Genomic DNA, 21242 nt, shown 5'->3' on the forward strand with positions numbered 1-21242 from the left:
AATTTCATGGATCTTACCTGAAAAGTTTTTGTAATCCACTAAATCAAACATAACGACGGCAACAGCTGACCACGTGATTATCAGGGCAATGACCAGAAGCCAGGCTGCAGGAGAGCTGAACGTGGTCACTATGTCTTCTGTGACTGTCCTCTTCAGCACTTTTCCAGGGGATTTGGGCACAGATCCATTTTTGCTGTCTATCACAGTTGTGGTTGTAGATGCATTTCCTAATCAAACATTCAGAAAGGAAAATGTAATTGAGAAATTCACGTTAAATATTGATGAAAAGAAGCACTGACTATATGAGTGTTGAACCTGTTTATACCACTTTCTAGAACAGACACAACTCCTTAGTGGCAGGACAAAGCCTCCCTGCCCACTAGCACATTATTTTCTCCTCAACATTTACTGTTCACCCTAAACCTCCTGTGCTCAATCAGCATTTCTCATCTCCCAAGTCCTCTGAGGGAGAATCAACACAAGTGATAAAATGGTTCAACTGGATAAAACTTCTTCCGAATATTTTAAGTTAATTGCATAATTGACCCATCTAGTGAGGTCATCTAATGGGGTCATTCATGTTTGTTTGTTTGTTTGTTTGTTTGTTTGTTTGTAGGGGCACAGAAGATCTAAGAGAATGATGTTAGAAAATCTTACTGGGGGGGCGGAGCAAGATGGCCGAATAGGAACAGCTCCAGTCTCCAACTCCCAGCGCGAGCGACACAGAAGACCGGTGATTTCTGCATTTTCAACTGAGGTACTGGGGTCATCTCTCTAGGGAGTGCCGGACAATCGGTGCTGGTCAGCTGCTGCAGCCTGACCAGCGAGAGCTGAAGCAGGGCGAGGCATCGCCTCACCTGGAAGCGCAAGGGGGAAGGAAATCCGTTTTCCTAGCCAGGGGAACTGAGACACACAACACCTGGAAAATCGGGTAACTCCCACCCCAATACTGCGCTTTAAGGAAACAGGCACACCAGGAGAATATATCCCACACCTGGACGGGAGGGTCCCACGCCCACGGAGCCTCCCTCACTGCTAACTCTGCAATCTGCGGCGATCTATCCGCAAGGCAGCAGCGAGGCTGGGGGAGGGGCGCCCGCCATTGCTGAGGCTTAAGTAGGTAAACAAAGCCGCTGGGAAGCTCGAACTGGGTGGAGCTCACAGCAGCTCAAGGAAGCCTGCCTGTCTCTGCAGACTCCACCTCTGGGGACAGCCCACAGCTGAAGCCCAATAGGGGAAGAAGCGGGGGCCGGTGCAGACGCGAACGACTCTGTCTGACAGCTTTGGGGAGAGCCGTGGATCTCCCAACGCGGAGGTTGAGATCCGAGAACGGACAGACTGCCTGCTCAGGTGGGTCCCTGACCCCTGAGTAGCCTAGCTGGGAGACATCCCCCACTAGGGGCAGTCTGACACCCGACACCTCACAGGGTGGAGTCACCCCTGAGAGGAAACTTCCAAAGGAAGAATCAGACAGGTACACTCGCTGTTCAGCAATATTCTATCTTCAGCAACCTCTGCTGCTGATACCCAGGCAAACAGGGTCTGGAGTGGGCCTCAAGCAATCTCCAACAGACCAACAGACAGTCCTTCTGACTGTCAGACGGAAAACTATCAAACAGGAAGGACACCTATACCAAAACCCCATCAGTACGTCACCATCATCAAAGACCAGAGACAGATAAAACCACAAAGATGGGGAAGAAGCAGGGCAGAAAAGCTGGAAATTCAAAAAATAAGAGTGCATCTCCCCCTGCAAAGGAGCACAGCCCATCGCCAGCAACGGATCAAAGCTGGTCAGAGAATGACTTTGACGAGATGAGAGAAGAAGGCTTCAGTCCATCAAACTTCTCAGAGCTAAAGGAGGAATTACGTACCCAGCGCAAAGAAACTAAAAATCTTGAAAAAAGAGTGGAAGAATTGACAGCTAGACTAATTAATGCAGAGAAGATCATAAACGAAATGACAGAGATGAAAACCGTGACACGAGAAATACGTGACAAATGCACAAGCTTCAGTAACCGACTCGATCAACTGGAAGAAAGAGTATCAGCGATTGAGGATCAAATGAATGAAATGAAGCGAGAAGAGAAACCAAAAGAAAAAAGAAGAAAAAGAAATGAACAAAGCCTGCAAGAAGTATGGGATTATGTAAAAAGACCAAATCTACGTCTGATTGGGGTGCCTGAAAGTGAGGGGGAAAATGGAACCAAGTTGGAAAACACTCTTCAGGATATCATCCAGGAGAACTTCCCCAACCTAGTAGGGCAGGCCAACATTCAAATTCAGGAAATACAGAGAACGCCACAAAGATACTCCTCCAGAAGAGCAACTTCAAGACACATAATTGCCAGGTTCACCAAAGTTGAAATGAAGGAAAAAATCTTAAGGGCAGCCAGAGAGAAAGGTCGGGTTACCCACAAAGGGAAGCCCATCAGAATAACAGCAGATCTCTCGGCAGAAACTCTACAAGCCAGAAGAGAGTGGGGGCCAATATTCAACGTTCTTAAAGAAAAGAATTTTAACCCCAGAATTTCATATCCAGCCAAACTAAGTTTCATCAGTGAAGGAGAAATAAAATCCTTTACAGATAAGCAAATGCTTAGAGATTTTGTCACCACCAGGCCTGCCTTACAAGAGACCCTGAAGGAAGCCCTAAACATGGAAAGGAACAACCGGTACCAGCCATTGCAAAAACATGCCAAAATGTAAAGACCATCGAGGCTAGGAAGAAACTGCATCAACTAACGAGCAAAATAACCAGTTAATATCATAATGACAGGATCAAGTTCACACATAACAATATTAACCTTAATGTAAATGGACTAAATGCTCCAATTAAAAGACACAGACTGGCAAACTGGATAAAGAGTCAAGACCCATCAGTCTGCTGTATTCAGGAGACCCATCTCACATGCAGAGACAAACATAGGCTCAAAATAAAGGGATGGAGGAAGATCTACCAAGCAAATGGAGAACAAAAAAAAAGCAGGGGTTGCAATCCTAGTCTCTGATAAAACAGACTTTAAACCATCAAAGATCAAAAGAGACAAAGAAGGCCATTACATAATGGTAAAGGGATCAATTCAACAGGAAGAGCTAACTCTCCTAAATATATATGCACCCAATACAGGAGCACCCAGATTCATAAAGCAAGTCCTTAGAGACCTACAAAGAGACTTAGACTCCCATACAATAATAATGGGAGACTTCAACACTCCACTGTCAACATTAGACAGATCAACGAGACAGAAAGTTAACAAGGATATCCAGGAATTGAACTCATCTCTGCACCAAGCGGACCTAATAGACATCTATAGAACTCTCCACCCCAAATCAACAGAATATACATTCTTCTCAGCACCACATCGCACTTATTCCAAAATTGACCACATAATTGGAAGTAAAGCACTCCTCAGCAAATGTACAAGAACAGAAATTATAACAAACTGTCTCTCAGACCACAGTGCAATCAAACTAGAACTCAGGACTAAGAAACTCAATCAAAACCGCTCAACTACATGGAAACTGAACAACCTGCTCCTGAATGACTACTGGGTACATAACAAAATGAAAGTAGAAATAAAGATGTTCTTTGAAACCAATGAGAACAAAGATACAACATACCAGAATCTCTGGGACACATTTAAAGCAGTGTGTAGAGGGAAATTTATAGCACTAAATGCCCACAAGAGAAAGCAGGAAAGATCTAAAATTGACACTCTAACATCACAATTAAAAGAACTAGAGAAGCAAGAGCAAACACATTCAAAAGCTAGCAGAAGGCAAGAAATAACTAAGATCAGAGCAGAACTGAAGGAGATAGAGACACAAAAAACCCTCCAAAAAATCAATGAATCCAGGAGTTGGTTTTTTGAAAAGATCAACAAAATTGACAGACCGCTAGCAAGACTAATAAAGAAGAAAAGAGAGAGGAATCAAATAGACGCAATAAAAAACGATAAAGGGGATATCACCACTGACCCCACAGAAATACAAACAACCATCAGAGAATACTATAAATGCCTCTATGCAAATCAACTAGAAAATCTAGAAGAAATGGATAATTTCCTGGCACTTACACTCTCCCAAGACTAAACCAGGAAGAAGTTGAATCCCTGAATAGACCAATAGCAGGCTCTGAAATTGAGGCAACAATTAATAGCCTACCCACGAAAAAAAGTCCAGGACCAGATGGATTCACAGCTGAATTCTACCAGAGGTACAAGGAGGAGCTGGTACCATTCCTTCTGAAACTATTCCAATCAATAGAAAAAGAGGGAATCCTCTCTAACTCTTTTTGTGAGGCCAACATCATCCTGATACCAAAGCCTGGCAGAGACACAACAAAAAAAGAGAATTTTAGACCAATATCCCTGATGAACATCGATGCAAAAATTCTCAATAAAATACTGGCAAACCGGATTCAGCAGCACATCAAAAAGCTTATCCACCATGATCAAGTGGGCTTCATCCCTGGGATGCAAGGCTGGTTCAACATTCGCAAATCAATAAATGTAATCCAGCATATAAACAGAACCAAAGACAAGAACCACATGATTATCTCAATAGATGCAGAAAAGGCTTTTGACAAAATTCAACAGCCCTTCATGCTAAAAACGCTCAATAAATTCGGTATTGATGGAACGTACCTCAAAATAATAAGAGCTATTTATGACAAACCCACAGCTAATATCATACTGAATGGACAAAAAGTGGAAAAATTCCCTTTGAAAACTGGCACAAGACAGGGATGCCCTCTCTCACCACTCCTATTCAACATAGTGTTGGAAGTTCTGGCTAGGGCAATCAGGCAAGAGAAAGAAATCAAGGGTATCCAGTTAGGAAAAGAAGAAGTCAAATTGTACCTGCTTGCAGATGACATGATTGTATATTTAGAAAACCACATTGTCTCAGCCCAAAATCTCCTTAAGCTGATAAGCAACTTCAGCAAAGTCTCAGGATACAAAATTAATGTGCAAAAATCACAAGCATTCTTATACACCAGTAACAGACAAGCAGAGAGCCAAATCAGGAATGAACTTCCATTCACAATTGCTTCAAAGAGAATAAAATACCTAGGAATCCAGCTTACAAGAGATGTAAAGGACCTCTTCAAGGAGAACTACAAACCACTGCTCAGTGAAATAAAAGAGGACACAAACAAATGGAAGAACATACCATGCTCATGGATAGGAAGAATCAATATTGTGAAAATGGCCATACTGTCCAAGGTTATTTATAGATTCAATGCCATCCCCATCAAGCTACCAATGACTTTCTTCACAGAATTGGAAAAAACTGCTTTAAAGTTCATATGGAACCAAAAAAGAGCCCACATTGCCAAGACAATCCTAAGTCAAAAGGACAAAGCTGGAGGCATCACGCTACCTGACTTCAAACTATACTACAAGGCTACAGTAACCAAAACAGCATGGTACTGGTACCACAACAGAGATATAGACCAACGGAACAGAACAGAGTCCTCAGAAATAATACCACACATCTACAGCCATCTGATCTTTGACAAACCTGAGAGAAACAAGAAATGGGGAAAGGATTCCCTATTAATAAATGGTGCTGGGAAAATTGGCTAGCCATAAGTAGAAAGCTGAAACTGGATCCTTTCCTTACCCCTTATATGAAGGTTAATTCAAGATGGATTAGAGACTTAAATGTTAGACCTAATACCATAAAAACCCTAGAAGAAAATCTAGGTAGTACCATTCAGGACATAGGCATGGGCAAGGACTTCATGTCTAAAACACCAAAAGCAACGGCAGCAAAAGCAAAAATTGACAAATGGGATCTAATTAAACTAAAGAGCTTTTGCACAGCCAAAGAAACTACCATCAGAGTGAACAGGCAACCTACAGAATGGGAGAAAATTTTTGCAACCTACTCATCTGACAAAGGGCTAATATCCAGAATCTACAAAGAACTCAAACAAATATACAAGAAAAAAACAAACAACCCCATCAAAAAGTGGGGAAAGGATATGAACAGACATTTCTCAAAAGAAGACATCCATACAGCCAACAGACACATGAAAAAATGCTCGTCATCACTCGCCATCAGAGAAATGCAAATCAAAACCACAATGAGATACCATCTCACACCAGTTAGAATGGCAATCATAAGAAGTCAGGAAACAACAGGTGTTGGAGAGGATGTGGAGAAATGGGAACACTTTTACACTGTTGGTGGGATTGTAAACTAGTTCAACCATTATGGAAAACAGTATGGCGATTCCTCAAGGATCTAGAACTAGATGTACCATATGACCCAGCCATCCCACTACTGGTATATACCCAAAGGATTATAAATTACTCTACTACAAAGACACATGCACACGTATGTTTATTGCGGCACTATTCACAATAGCAAAGACTTGGAATCAACCCAAATGTCCATCTGTGACAGACTGGATTAAGAAAATGTGGCACATATACACCATGGAATACTATGCAGCCATCAAAAAGGATGAGTTTGCGTCCTTTGTAGGGACATGGATGCAGCTGGAAACCATCATTCTTAGCAAACTATCACAAGAAGAGAAACCAAACACCGTATGTTCTCACTCATAGGTGGGAACTGAACAATGAGATCACTTGGACTCGGGAAGGGGAACATCACACACTGGGGCCTATCAGGGGGAGGGGGGAGGAGGGAGGGATTGCATTGGGGAGTTATACATGATATAAATGATGAATTGATGGGTGCTGACGAGTTGATGGGTGCAGCACACCAACATGGCACAAGTATACATATGTAACAAACCTGCACGTTATGCACATGTACCCTATAACTTAAAGTATAATAAAAAAAAATCAAAAAAAAAAAGAAAAGAAAATCTTACTATATCCAGTAACTCTTATATTCCTGATTTTAAGAGTCCACATGTTCATGAGAGAAAATTCAAAAAATATAAAAATAAAATAAATAGATAAGTAGATAGACAGTTTTAATTTCACCACCCAGAAATAACCACTGTTAATATTTTGCACCTATATTTCTGTACATACATATAATATATAAATATGATTTATCTGGTTTTGACAAGTCATTAGCACATTGTCTTTTACTTTTTTACTAGGCAATATATCAGAACTGTGTTTTATTGCCATTATGTATTTCTCAAAATACCATTTAAGTGGCTTCATGACATGTAATTTTATGGCTGTGCATAATTTAAAAGCTGTCTACTGTGGGACAGGGCAGAAATTTTCTCAGCACATATTGTTATTTATTTCTTAAGGAGAAAGTCCTAAATATATAATTCCAGGGACAAATAACATAATCGCTTTTATAGCTTTGATAATACATGCACGTATTTGAAAGCTAGTATCTTTTGAAAATGGTGTATGCCAGTAGTTGTATTACCTTATCCTTGACAATACTATTAGTGATGTTTAAAATTTTTGCAATGACATAAGAGAAGATTTGGGTTTTAATTGCAATTATTCAATTACTAGGAATGAGCTATTTATATATTTATTTTTCCTTGATATTTCTTTTCTTCTGGATTTTTCCTCCATTTTTCTGTAAACCTCCTTTTAGTGGTTTATAAAATTGCATACGTACACATATACATAAGATAGTAACACTTTAATATTTATGTGGCTTTTTTTGATGACTCTTTACCTTTTCTTTTAATGCTATTTTTATATACAGAACATACATCTAACAATGTTGTAGCTCATTCTTCTTCTATAAAATTGATGCTACCGTATGGCTAGAAAGCCTCCTATACGGAGACAAGACATGTCTGATTATCTTGGCCACTCTTGACTCATAGCAAGTTAAATCTAGAAGTAACTTAGAGATCATCTGAAACAACTATTTCATGTTACATTTAAGAACAATTGAAGACCTAGCAGAAAATTAAGGTGATGTTCATAGCACTTAAAATCCCAAATTACACACATGTGAAGTAATTGAATATTTAAGGGAAAACAAAATTCTACCAATCCAAATATTTTTGCCAAAAGCACAGTTAAAAAACATATTTTGGGGGGGCTTAAAATATAGACCACATTATCTATAATAATTTAAGAATTACATGCCAAGAAAGAAAACTTTGATTCAATATAAAATACATGATTACATTTTTTCAATTTTACTATTTATCTCAAAATTGCAACATTTCTATGTGATGGATACATAAGAAAATCTAAATTTTCAAATTTCTTTAACATTTTTCATAAAGTAAATTTTACCCAACTGGAAAGAGTAGCTGTAGTTTATCTTAGAATGTGTCCAATAATAATTGGAAGATTTTAGCCTTTGTACTCTTTGAAGTCAGGGTGGAAGTAAAGTGATTCTTTCCATCAGTCTCTTCCTCTACCATCAAAACTCTTCCTTTCAGGTATGTCTAGCTTTTTCATGGAAACAGTCAAGCAAAAAAGTTATGCTTTGGGCATTATAGATAAGAGATTGGAATTAACTCCTGGCTTCTCTCTGCATTACCCAAATGACTAGAAGTTCACTCTGCACTACATCTCTGAGTGAGAAGCATCTATATCTGATGAATGAGATTGGTAAGACTCAATTCGCAGGTGTATGATGGTGGAGAAATAACTCATGCAAACTGTTTGACACATTTCTTGGTACATGGTAGTCATTTAATAAGTGACAGTGCAACAACTACTGAACTGCATCATAATCATTATTATCATCACTACTATATTCATTTATTACATCATCACCTTCATTGCTATCAGCACAACTGTGACTCTTAATACAACTACAAATGTCACTCTAAGAAATGGCCTGAAAGGCAGGATTAACTTCAGAAACAAAGGTGGAAGCACCAGCTCTTCAATAGATGCAGGCATTTGTTTCCATTTAATAAGCACATACATTAGGCTAAGATATTTTCAGGGAATCAAAAAAGAATTCTCTGACTTCCTTGGCATCCTTTCCAATCAATTAATTTATTTCTTGTAATACAGGCAAAGAGGAACATATAGTATAATTTATCCATATAAGTAGAAGCTGTTTTTCTCCATTAGCAAAATTAAGAAAGATGATCTATAGCAAATAGAGTTATTTCACTATGGTGCAAACATTATCACTATAACTGAATTCATTAAATTAGAAAAATAATATGTGAACCCTCCAAACAGATATGTACACAGGATGCTTGTAGTATAAATCCAGTTTGTAAGATATTTTTTAAATATTGGAGAAAGAAATAACACTGCCAGCAAAATTAAGTACTTTACTCTTCTGGTTTCTTTAGTCATAAAATAATACTATCCTTCTCTTTACAAAAATGAGATAAATAACATGAAATTCTATGACTAATCAGGAAAGAAAATCAAATGCATTCAAGAGTACATACTAATAGGTAGTAGTAACCAAAAAAAATTAGTTTTTAAATTGTTTTTTAGATAACAATGATAAATTTAGCCCAATATTTTCAAAAAAATCAAAAGCTGATAAGGAACATCAGGGGCAAAATAATTTAATTAAGATGTTTAAATGGCTTTAGGTAGGAATTAACAATAGCGACAACAAATCTCTTTTCTGAAAAAAACTGTGGAATACATATTCGGGGTTCATGAACTCAATTTAGTGAAAATGATAGCAAGATGAAAAAATACCTCTAAAACTCAGATTTTACAAACTGCACTTGAGGTGGTGCTCAAGAAGAAAAAATGTAAAAGTACTCATATAATATCTTCTCATTGATTATTGTGCCAAATTCACATCACTCCTAATGGTAGTTCTGAAAATGGATGAATGATAGGAGTGCTTTGAAATGCAATTTAAGACCCAAGTGGGGCTACAAGTGCATCAAACCTTTGGAATAATGATTTGCAGCAAAGTAAACCAATTATGAGTGTTTAGGACTGGCCCACCTGAAAGTTGATATGTTGTAATCTGCAGTTTTTTAACCACTGGAAGCCTTCCTACTAGCACTAAGCAGAGAACACAAGAGTTGCTTTTGCACTTCAGATTCACTTTATTGAGTTGTATATTAGAGTCTATTTCTGTAAACAGTATCACACACACTTGCTTTGTATACTGAAACTCAAGGAGTACTTTTACTGAGATTTGATACAAATTAGTTGAATCCTGGTCACATTTTTAAAAGGCAAAACCTGTAAAACAGAACATGAATTTATGTTTATATATATATATGTATATACACACACACACACACACACACATTTTCTTCTCTTTGATCAAAAAATTGAGAAAATGTAAATATTCAGAAATGCAAGCTCTGAGTTAAAAATGAATTTTATGTTTTTTAAACAACTGACATAATATGGATTCTAAATTTTTATTCACTTAATGATCCTTCCAATCCAATTATGGTACAATTATTAAATAGGTGAAAATGATAAATTAATACTAACTTATGTTTTTCATTATCCTTTTTTAAATCTTCACACCCTCAAAATTTCCACTTAAGAATTAATCATGACTCAAAGGTAATGAAAATATGTTCTGAATATACAACCACAAAGCTCTAAGCAATTTGAAAGTAATCTGAAGGTCATCCTTCTTAAAGAAAATTATGTGTTGCCCTTGTTATGAAACACATTAAGTTGTACCTTTCAATTTCCATTCAAATTTACTGCAGAAGCCACACAGAGCCAAGAGGAATAAAATTGAGAGGGAATAAATTGCCTTCTCTGACAGCTGGTCAAGATAAATGCAAAGAACAGAGTGTGTAATCTGAGATTATTTAATGTTTGAGAAGCACTTTAAAGATGACAAGAGCTAGTTATTGATATGGCAGGAAAAATGAGAGGTAAATATTACTGAGCAATTTGACATGCGCTATGCTTCTTGAAAGTTGGTATCTCAGAATTGGAGCAGAGTAGCTAGGATATGTGAAGCACTTTCCAGGACTACTTTTTAATTATATTCATTTTGATCTCATACAAAATTTTGATTGTCAGGCAGAATCAGCCTCAAAAGAAGTAGGGATCTCACTTAACGGCCATGTGACTCTTTCCTATAGTGTAAAAGGAGGGGTTCCTTATATAATGGATCCAAAGACTGGCTCCAGAGTCAGGCTCCAGAGTCAGGTTATACAAAGAAGAATAAGCCATAAGCATCCTGATAGAAGTCACTTAACCGCATGATGCCTTATCGATCAGATGAAGAAACTGCCAAGTGCACTTCCATATTGTTATTCCATGTTTTTCCTATGGGATGCTGACAATGCAATCTCTTTCAGGATGCTCAAGGAAGACACCTACATTCTAGAATGGTATAAATGAAACATTGCATTCTCATTGCATAAAAGCATTAATTATGAATTTTGCATTTCACCCTGTGATGTGGTTAGTGTAGTACTCTTATACTATATCTCTCTTTCAAGATGTGTAGAACAAATGAGAGAGAGGAATTATATACTACTGATGACATTGTATGTGTTATTCCCAAATTACATTAAGAACATAATTCCCAATCACATGTAAGAGTGACCCTTGCTATATTGTTTGTGTTCCAAAATACGTGCATGTAAATAAGAACTTCATAGAAATTCAAGTGGAAAGACATTTGGGCAGATAAAGCTCAAAAGTAATAAATTCATTATTTAACTTAAAATGTTTTTTACCAATTCTAGTGTTTACAAAATGTAAACTAGTCTCCTGACACTTTTAATGAAAGCCCTAAATTGCCACCTTTTCTCCCAGGTTTTTGGGATATGATCATAATGCGATTTCAGAGGATGTTTTTGCCACTTAATATGTCTGCTGAGGTTGATATATATATATGGTTTTTCTTTTTTTCTTTTTTTCTTTTTTATTTTATTATTTATTTATTTATTTATTGAGACGGAGTCTCGCTCTGCCGCCCAGGCTGGAGTGCAGCGGCTCACTGCAAGCTCGGCCTCCCGGGTTTACGCCATTCTCCTGCCTCAGCCTCCCGAGTAGCTGGGACTACAGGCGCCCGCCACCTCGCCCGGCTGGTTTTTTGCAGTTTTTAGTAGAGACGGGGGTTTCACCGTGTTAGCCAGGATGGTCTTGATCTCCTGACCTCGTGATCCGCCCGTCTCGGCCTCCCAAAGTGCTGGGATTACAGGCTTGAGCCACCGTGCCCGGCCTATTTATTTTTTATTTTTTTTATTTTTTAACATTATCCGGCACTCCTTCCTACCCATCCACGCTATTCACTGTTCCATTAAGTGGAAGGGGTGAGGAGTCTCTCCTAGGCTACTTTTATAAGTCACTAATTCCATTCATGGGCTCCGCCCTCCTGCCCTAATCACTCCCCAATGGCTCCAACTCCTAATGGCATCACCTTAGGAGTGAGGATTTCAGTGTGTGTTTTGGAGGGACATAAACATTCAGACCATAGCAGTGAAGGTCTACTGCCAGGAAAGAGAGATCTGGGAAACAAGGACTGGTTCCATTTCCAGTACCACCACTAGAAAAAGAAATTCACTTAATGGAACAGTGCATGGAGTGGGAGGCAATGTAGGGCTTTCATTAAAAGTATCAGGCGACATGTGACATGAGTTTACATGTAACTCACCTGCACATGTACTCCCAAACTTAAAATAATAATAATAATAATAATGAAAAGAAAATGCAAACTTCATAAGGGAGGGGGAAGTGAATTTACAGGAATTAAAATAAGAAGGAACATCTGTTATATGCCATTAGCACTGTTGAGAAGTAGGCTAGCAAATCACAGCAAGTGTCTTCATTTGCTCAGGCTGCTTTGACAAAATACTATAAACTAGGTAGCTATCAACAACATATATTTATTTCTTACAGTTCTGGTGGCTTGGAAATGGCAAGTCAAGGGAGATTTCATTTCACATGGGTTTGTTGTACAGATTATTTCATCACCCAAGTAGTAAGCTTTGTTACCCAACAGTTATTTTTTTTTCTGCTCCTTTCCCTCCTGTCTTTCATTCCCTTCTTTGCCTTCATGAGTTGTCATAGTTTAGTTCCCACTTGTAAGTGAGAACATGCGGTATTTCATTTTCTGTTCCTGCATTAGTTTGCTAAATATAATAGCCTGCAGCTCCATCCATGTTTCCACAAAAGACAAGATCTTGTTCTTTTTACGGCTGCATAGTATTTCATGGTTTATATGTACCACATTTTCTTTATTTAATCTGTCATTGGTGAGCATTTAGGTTGATTTCATGTCTTTGCTATCTTGATAATGCTGCAAAACATTTGCATGCATGTGTCTTTATGATATAATCATTTCTATTTCTCTGGGCATAGACCCAGTAATGGGATTGCTGGGTTGAACGAGTTCTGTTTTTAGTTCTTTGACGAATCACCATACTGCTTTCCACAATGGTTGAACTAATTTACACTCCCACTAACAGTGTATAAGTGTTCCCTTTTCTTTGAGATCCCACATCTGTTATTTTTTGATTTTTTAATCATAGCCATTCTGACTGGTGTGACATAGTCTCATTGTAGTTTTGATTTGCATTTCTCTAAAGATCAGTGATATTGAGCTTTTTTCATGGGTTTGTTGGCTGCATATATATCTTCCTTTGAAAAGTGTTCATATCCTTTGCCCACTTCTTAATGGAGTTGTTTGTTTTCCTCTTATAAATTTAAGTTCTTTATAGATGCTGGATATTAGACCTTTGTCAGATACACAGTTGGCAAAAATTTTCTTCCATTCTGTAGGTTGTCTGTTTGCTCTGTTGATAGTTTCCTTTGCTGTGCAGAAGCTCTTAAGTTTAATTAGATCTCATCTGTCAATTTTTACCTTTGTTGCTATTGCTTTTTGTATCTTTGTCATGACATCTTTACCCATTCCTATGTTCAGGATGGTATTGCTTAGGTTGCCTTCCAGGGTTTTTATAGTTTTGGGTTTTATATTTAAGTCTTTAATCCATTTTGAGTTGATTTTTGTATAAGGTGTAAGGAAGTTGTTCAATTTCAATCTTCTGCATATGGCTAGCCAGTTATCCCAGCATCATTTATTGAATAGGACATCTTTTCCCTGTTGCTTGTTTTCGTCAGTTTTTTTGAAGATCAGAGGGTCGTAGGTAGGGGGCTTTATTTCTGGGCCCTATATTCTGTTCCGTTGTTCTATGTGACTGTTTTTGTATGAGTACCATGCTATTTTGCTCACTGTAGTATAGTTTGAAGTTGAGTAATGTAATGCCTCCATCTTTTTCCTTTTTGCTTAGGATTGTCTTGGCTATTTGGGCCCTTATTTTGGCTTTATATGTATTTTAAAATAGTTTTCTAGTTCTGCGAAGATTGTTATTGGTAGTTTGATAGAAACAGCATTGAATCAGGCCGGGCGCGGTGGCTCAAGCCTGTAATCCCAGCACTTTGGGAGGCCGAGATGGGCGGATCACAAGGTCAGGAGATCGAGACCATCCTGGCTAACACTGTGAAACCCCGCCTCTACTAAAAAATACAAAAAACTAGCCGGGCGACGTGGCGGGCCCCTGTAGTCCCAGCTACTCGGGAGGCTGAGGCAGGAGAATGGCGTAAACCCGGGAAGCGGAGCTTGCAGTGAGCTGAGATCCGGCCACTGCACTCCAGCCGGGGCGACAGAGCGAGACTCCGTCTCAAAAAAAGAAACAGCATTGAATCTATAAATTGCCTTGGGCAGTATGGCCATTTTAATGATATTGATTATTTTTAACCATGAGCATGGGATGTTTTTCCATTTGTTTTGTAATTCTCATTGTAGAGATCTTTTACCTCCCTGGTTAGATGTATTCCTAGGTGGTTTTTGTGTGTGTGTGGCAATTGTGAATGGAATTGACTTCCCAATTTGGCTGTTAGCTTGGCTGTTGTTGGTGTATAGGAATGCTACTGATTTGTGTATATTACTTTGTATCCTGACATTGTGCTGAAGTTGTTTATCAGTTGAAGGAGCTTTCAGGCCAAGACTATTGGGATTTTTAGATATAGAATCACATCATGTGCAAATAGGAATAGTTTGACTTTCTATATTCCTGTTTGGATGCCCTTTATTTCTTTCTCTTGCCTGGACAGGACTTCCAATACTATGTTGAAGAGGAGTGGTGAGAGAGGGCATCCTTTTCTTGTGCTGGTTTTCAAGGGAAATGCTTCTAGCTATTGTCCCATCAGTATGATGTTGGCTGTGGGTTTATCATAGATGGCTCTTAGTATTTTGAGGTATGTTCCTTCAATACCTAGTTTATTGAGAGTTGTTAACATAAAGGAATGTTGAATTTTATCAGAACCCTTTTCTTCATGATTATTGAGATAATCATGTGTTTTTTGTCTTTGGTTCCATTTATTTGATGAATCAAATTGAACCAACCTGGCATCACAGGAATGAAGATTACTTGATAGTGATCGATTCGCTTTTTGATATGCTGCTGGATTTGGTTTGCAAGATTCTGTTGAGGATTTTTGCATCAATGTTTATCAAGAATATTGGTATGAAATTTTCTTTTTTGTTCTGTCTCTGCTAAGTTTTGGTATGAGGATGATGCTGGCCTCATATAATGAGTTGGAGAGGAGTGCCTCTGACGTGGTTAGGCTCTGTGTGCCTACTCAAATGCATCTTAAATTGTAATGCGTATAATCCCCATGTGTCAAAGGAGAGACCAGGTGGAAGTAATTGAATCATGGGGGCAGTTTCCCCATGCTGTTCTTGTGATGAGTGAGTTCTCGCAAGACCTGATGATTTTATAAGGGGCTCTGCCCCCTCCCTCACTCAGTGCTTCTCCTTCCTGCTGCCCTGAAAAGAAGGCGCCTTACTTTCCCTTCACCTTCCACCATGATTGTAAGTTTCCTGAGGCTTCCTTAGCCATGCTGAACTGTGAGTCAGTTGAATCTCTTTCCTTTAAAAATTACACAGTCTCGGGCAGTTCTTTATAGTCATATAAAAAGGAACTAATACACAATTTTAGAAGAAATGGTACTAGCTTTTCATTGTATATCAATTAATAATAGAATTCAGCTGTGAATCTGTCCGGTCCTGGGTTTTGTTTTGTTTTGTTTTGTTTTTTGGTCTGTAGGGTACTTGTTACTGACCATTTCAGTCCGTTTCCAAGCTCGTTATTGGTCTTTGACTTTACATTTTCAATTTAGCAGGTCCTCACCATTCAGAATACTAGTTTTTCTACAAATGGCAAATTGAATTTAAAGGTGAAAAGCAATGCTTAGAGCATAACTATGTAAAATCAGTAACATTTAAAAGCTAGAGTGTAAAAGCTAGTAAAATTTTAAAGCTAAAATTTAAAATTTAGAACCCCCCCAAAATACTTTAAGCCTTGAGAAAGATGGGACTGTGATCTGACTTACCTAGAGTTACAATTTCTTTTCTCAGATTATAGATTAACTCACCTACATATTTTTCTTGTTCTCTTCAATGGCTAGAGAGAATTAAATGACATCAGGGGAAAACCTCTTGCCTCCTAATGACATAGATTAACTTCCTCTTTGTTGTCCTGGTTTGCTTAGAACAGATGACAGAAAACCATGATTGTTATACCCTTTATAAAAAAATATTAAATGCACCCTCACAAAAAGAAGCCCTGCCTATCACCAATCAAATAGCTGTAAGTCTGCAACAACCTTGTATAAATAATGTTGGAAAACTGCTTAGAGCTCCTCTCTATGTACATAAAGCCTCAGCATCTCTACTTTGGAACACTGACTCCATTCCTTTGTAGTTGGTGTTTCCAAGTGGTCCATTCTCACACTTTGCACTTGAAGAAACTCTCTTTAAATTACTAGATGGTGATACTTTTGATTATTGTAGGTTGAAAACTAGAATTCATTTCTTAACTTAATTTTTTATTATTTTTAGAGACAGGGTCTCGCTATATTGCCTAGGCTGGTCTCAAACCCAAGCCTCAAATGATCCTTTCCCAACAGCCTCCCAGGCCTCTGAGACTACAAACCACAGCCACCACACTTGGCTAGAATTCATTTTTTGAAACCAGAGATATTGAATTCCTAAGACATTACAGGTGAAACCCATTGCATTTTACTAATTTAAAATGGCCAAAGGTTCCTGATGAATCTGTATTTATTTTTTAAATCTTATTAAATTCCCACTGTATAAATCTAAACTCCTCTTCCAAGATTTACCTCAGATGTCAACTCCTTGACAATATTTCCTTAATCTTTTGACCTGAACTCTACTGTTCTTACCTGTAATACTATAGCATTTTGTGATGAATACAGTGATGTGAACAAAATTGTTCTGACTTTTTTATAACTCTTTGTTCTTCAACAAGGCACTAGGTAGGGATCAAGTCATCTATCCTTTCATAGCACTTAGCACAGCACATTTTGCACAATAAGGCCCTGATAGTTATTAAATATGAGAAATATTAGAAGTGTTGCTACAGGAAATCAGCTTTAAAAAGTGTCGTGTTAAATAACCTCAATATTTCTGCATATAGAAGGTTATGCGGTACATAGTGACCTCTAATCAGAGAAATAAATGAAGTAGCAAAGATAACATTTTCATGATATGAGAAAACATTGAGATGAGAGGTATGCTAGTGGTAGAAGTAAAAACATCTGTTCAAGAGAATCTCATAAGAACTGCAAAGTTTTGCTGGTCCAAAGAAGGCTACAACAGTGGAGGAAAGACTAGTGGGTTAGAAAAAAAATGACTGAAAGAAAGCATATATTCACTAAATAATGTCAATCATTAAGCAGAGAAAGCTTTTTGTAAGGAGACAATTTCAGATGTTATTAAAGCTTTTAAATTTCCAAGTGGCAACATCTGGGAGAAGTTTCTAAAACCAGATTGAAGAGATTAAACGTGTAGATGGCCAATCGAAAAGAATCCAACTCTGTAACATAAATGAATGGATTTATTCTGAGCCAAATATAAATGACCAAAGCCCAAGGCACATCTCAAGAGGTCCCAAGAACATACGCCAAAGGTGAATGGGTTACAGCTTGATTTTACACATTTTAGGGGGACAAAATTTACAGGCATAGCCAATAATACATGTACCATATACATTGGTTCAGTTCAGAAGAGTGGGACGACTCGAAGTAGGGGGCAAGTCATAGGCAGATTCAACGATTTTCTGATTGACAACTGGTTGAAAAAGTTAAGTAAGAGTAAGGTTATTATCTAAGAACCCAGAATCAATAGATAAGCATGTCTGGGTTAAGATAAGGAGTTGTGGAGATCAAGGTTCTTGTTATGTAGACGAAGGTTTCAGCTGGCAGGCTTCAGAGAGAATAGATGGCAAATGTCTCTTATCAAACCCAAAAAGGTGCCAGACTCTCAGTTACTCTCTCCTGCATCAGGATAATATCTGGAAAGGGAGGAAAATTCTCTACAGAATGTAGATTTTCCACAAGAGACAGCATAATAAGGCCATTTCAAAATATGTCCAAAGTATTTTAGGGTAAAATATTTTTATTTCTTTTAGGGTCTGCTATCTGTCATGTGACGCTGTACTAGTCAAGTTGGAATCTGGTCTCTTATTGCTACAAAGAGTCTGTTTTGTAACTCTTAAAATCTCTGTTTTAATGTTAATGCTGGCCAGTTGCACCTGAATTCCAAAGGGAAGAGGCTATAAGGAGACATGTCTGACACCTCCTTCCCATCATGACCTGTACTAGTTTTTCAGGTTTACTTTGGAATTCCCTTGGCAGAGAGGAAGGAGCCATTCAGTAAGTTGGGGGATTTCGATTTTTATTTTTACTTTGCAAAAGGAATAAACATCTGATTATTAATTTACAAATGTGTGATGATTCATGGTCTTAGTCTGCTTGGGCTACCATAACAAAATACTATCCCTAGGGTGCTTAAACAGGAGACATTTACTTCTCAGAGTCTGAAGGTTACTCTGAGGTCAGGGTGCCAGCAAGGCTGGGTACTGGTGAGGCCTCTCTTCCTGACTGGTAGATGGCTACATTCTGTCTGTGTTCTCATATGGCAGAGAGCAAAATCGCTGGTGTTTCTTCTTATAGGAGCACCAAGTTTATCATGAGGGCCCTGCCTTTATGACTTTGTCTAAACTAATTACCTCTCGGCCAGGGGCGGTGGCTCAAGCCTGTAATCCCAGCACTTTGGGAGGCTGAGACAGGCGGATCACAAGGTCAGGAGATCGAGACCATCCTGGCTAACACGGTGAAACCCCGTCTCTACTAAAAAATACAAAAATCTAGCTGGGCGAGGTGGCGGGCGCCTATAGTCCCAGCTACTCGGGAGGCTGAGGCAGGAGAATAGCGTGAACCCGGGAGGCGGAGCTTGCAGTGAGCTGAGATCCGGCCACTGCACTCCAGCCTGGGCGGCAGAGCGAGACTCCATCTCAAAAAAAAAAAAAAAACTAATTACCTCTCAAAAGTCCCTATTTATAAATACCATTACATTAAGGGTAAGGATTTCAACATATAAGTTTTATGGGGCAGGGCTGGATGCAAACCAGTCCGTAGCATGTATCTTTTTCTTGGAATGTTTAAAGAAATGCTCTAAAAGACTATTAGTATATGTTAAACTTGATAAGCATAGCCATTTTAATAGAATAAATATCTTTCATATTAAAATAACAGAAATCATGGCCAGGATTCCTTATTACCACTACCTGCCCAAGTAGCCTAAATCAAAATGTCAGAGGGCATTATATATAGTGGGCCAGGTTAGGGATAAAAATTAGTATGACCCATGAAAAGACCTTTTATGAAAATAAATTTGACAGGTTGAATCAGGTTCATTCTAGAAAAATTATTCATCTTCCTCTCATGAACCCAGGAAGTCTCATGCAGTAAGATAAGCCATTCTAGAATTTGTCCAATTTTGTGAGTTAGAAGTTTTGGAAAAGAATCTGCAGAAAATCTATCAAATTATGTGGATTCAATCTCACGGAAATAGTAGCAAGGCTCTGATTCTTAGCAAATATCATTTGAATAAGATAAACATAAGGTACGTGAACTATATTTGGTTCATTTGGGAAATTAATTTTCTAGTATTTTATGTTTGTGTTGACATATTTTCTTCCTCGGCCAAATTTGCACAAATAAAACTTTACCTAGCCCCAGCAGTCCTGCTACTAAATTGTTCTATTGTCACTGAATTGCAAAACCACTGAAACAGAAAAGCCTTGAGTAATGATGTGCCATTTCAATTTGGAAAAAATACTAAGCTGAATGCTTCAGAATCATGAGCTTTCCATGATGTGTTGACTCTAATGTGTGTTTTTTACTTTCTCTTTCCTAAAGATGTTTTCATGGAAATCAGCTCTTCCTTAAGAAATAATCATTTCCTGCTGCTTTACCCCATGTGGAGTCATAATCATACTATTGTGTCACAATAGATTCTATTTTATTACCTGTAAGAGAGTATGACAGCCCCCCTCCTTCAAAGGCACACAAGGTAATCATAAGTTCATGTAGATGTATTCACTAATAATGATAAGTACTTCATATAAAGCTTCTGCTTAAAACTATAGTCAGAAAATGGTAGATTTCTCATATTGCCAATAGCTACTTTCAGGAAACTTACGGAAATGCAAGAACTAAGACCTAAGTTTCTTTTTTAAATTTTACTTTTCTCAGTATTCAGGCAAATGTGATGAAGCAACCTGTTTTTCAAAATGTATTTAAATATAAACAAAAGTAGTCTTATATTTTCTACTTATAAGGAAATTTCTATCCATTTATTGGAAAAGTAGTGAAAATTTAATATTTACAATTTTTAATACTCATGTGTATATGAATGCAGATATGTTACAGCAGGAGTCCCAAACCCCCAGGCCATGAACCCATCAGGAATCAGGTCACACAGCAGGAGGCGAGTGGTGGGTGGGCAGGCAACGCTTTATCTGTATTTACAGTCACTCCTCATGGCTTGCATTACTGCCTGAGCTCCACCTCCTGTCAGATCAGCAGCTGCATTAGATTTGCATGGGATCATGAACCCTGTAGTGAACTGTGCATCGGAGGGATATAGGTTGTGTGCTCCTTATGAGAATCTAATGCCTGATGATCTGTCACCGTCTCCAGTCACCCCCAGGTGGGACTGTCCAGTTGCAGTAAACACACTTCAGGGCTTCTACCAGTTCTGCATTATGGTGAGTTGTATAATTATTTCATTATATATTACAGTGTAATAATAACAGAAATAGGGCCAGGCGCTGTGACTCATGCCTGTAATCCCAGCACTTTGCGAGGCTGAGGTGGGTGGATCATGAGGTCAGCAGCTTGAGACCAGCCTGACCAACATGGTGAAACCCCGTCTCTACCAAAAATACAGAAATTAGCCGGGTGCGTGACTCACGCCCGTAGTCCCAACTACTTGGGACGCTGAGGCAGGAGAATTGCTTGAAC

At 38.4% G+C, this 21242-nt stretch overlaps 1 protein-coding gene across 2 annotated transcripts in view; it reads right to left on the reverse strand.

Annotated features, from left to right (window-relative positions):
* TRDN (triadin) overlaps positions 1–21242 on the reverse strand; it is a 431045-nt gene that overhangs the window by 361977 nt on the left and 47826 nt on the right. For both annotated transcript variants that reach the window (XM_033234448.1, XM_033234447.1), the window contains exon 2: positions 18–227. In XM_033234448.1, coding sequence (XP_033090339.1) covers positions 18–227 — 210 coding nt within the window. The remainder of the gene's footprint in view (positions 1–17; positions 228–21242) is intronic.

This window comes from Trachypithecus francoisi, unplaced genomic scaffold (genome assembly GCF_009764315.1).
Source record: "Trachypithecus francoisi isolate TF-2019V2 unplaced genomic scaffold, Tfra_2.0 Lachesis_group15, whole genome shotgun sequence".
Taxonomy (NCBI): domain Eukaryota; kingdom Metazoa; phylum Chordata; class Mammalia; order Primates; family Cercopithecidae; genus Trachypithecus; species Trachypithecus francoisi.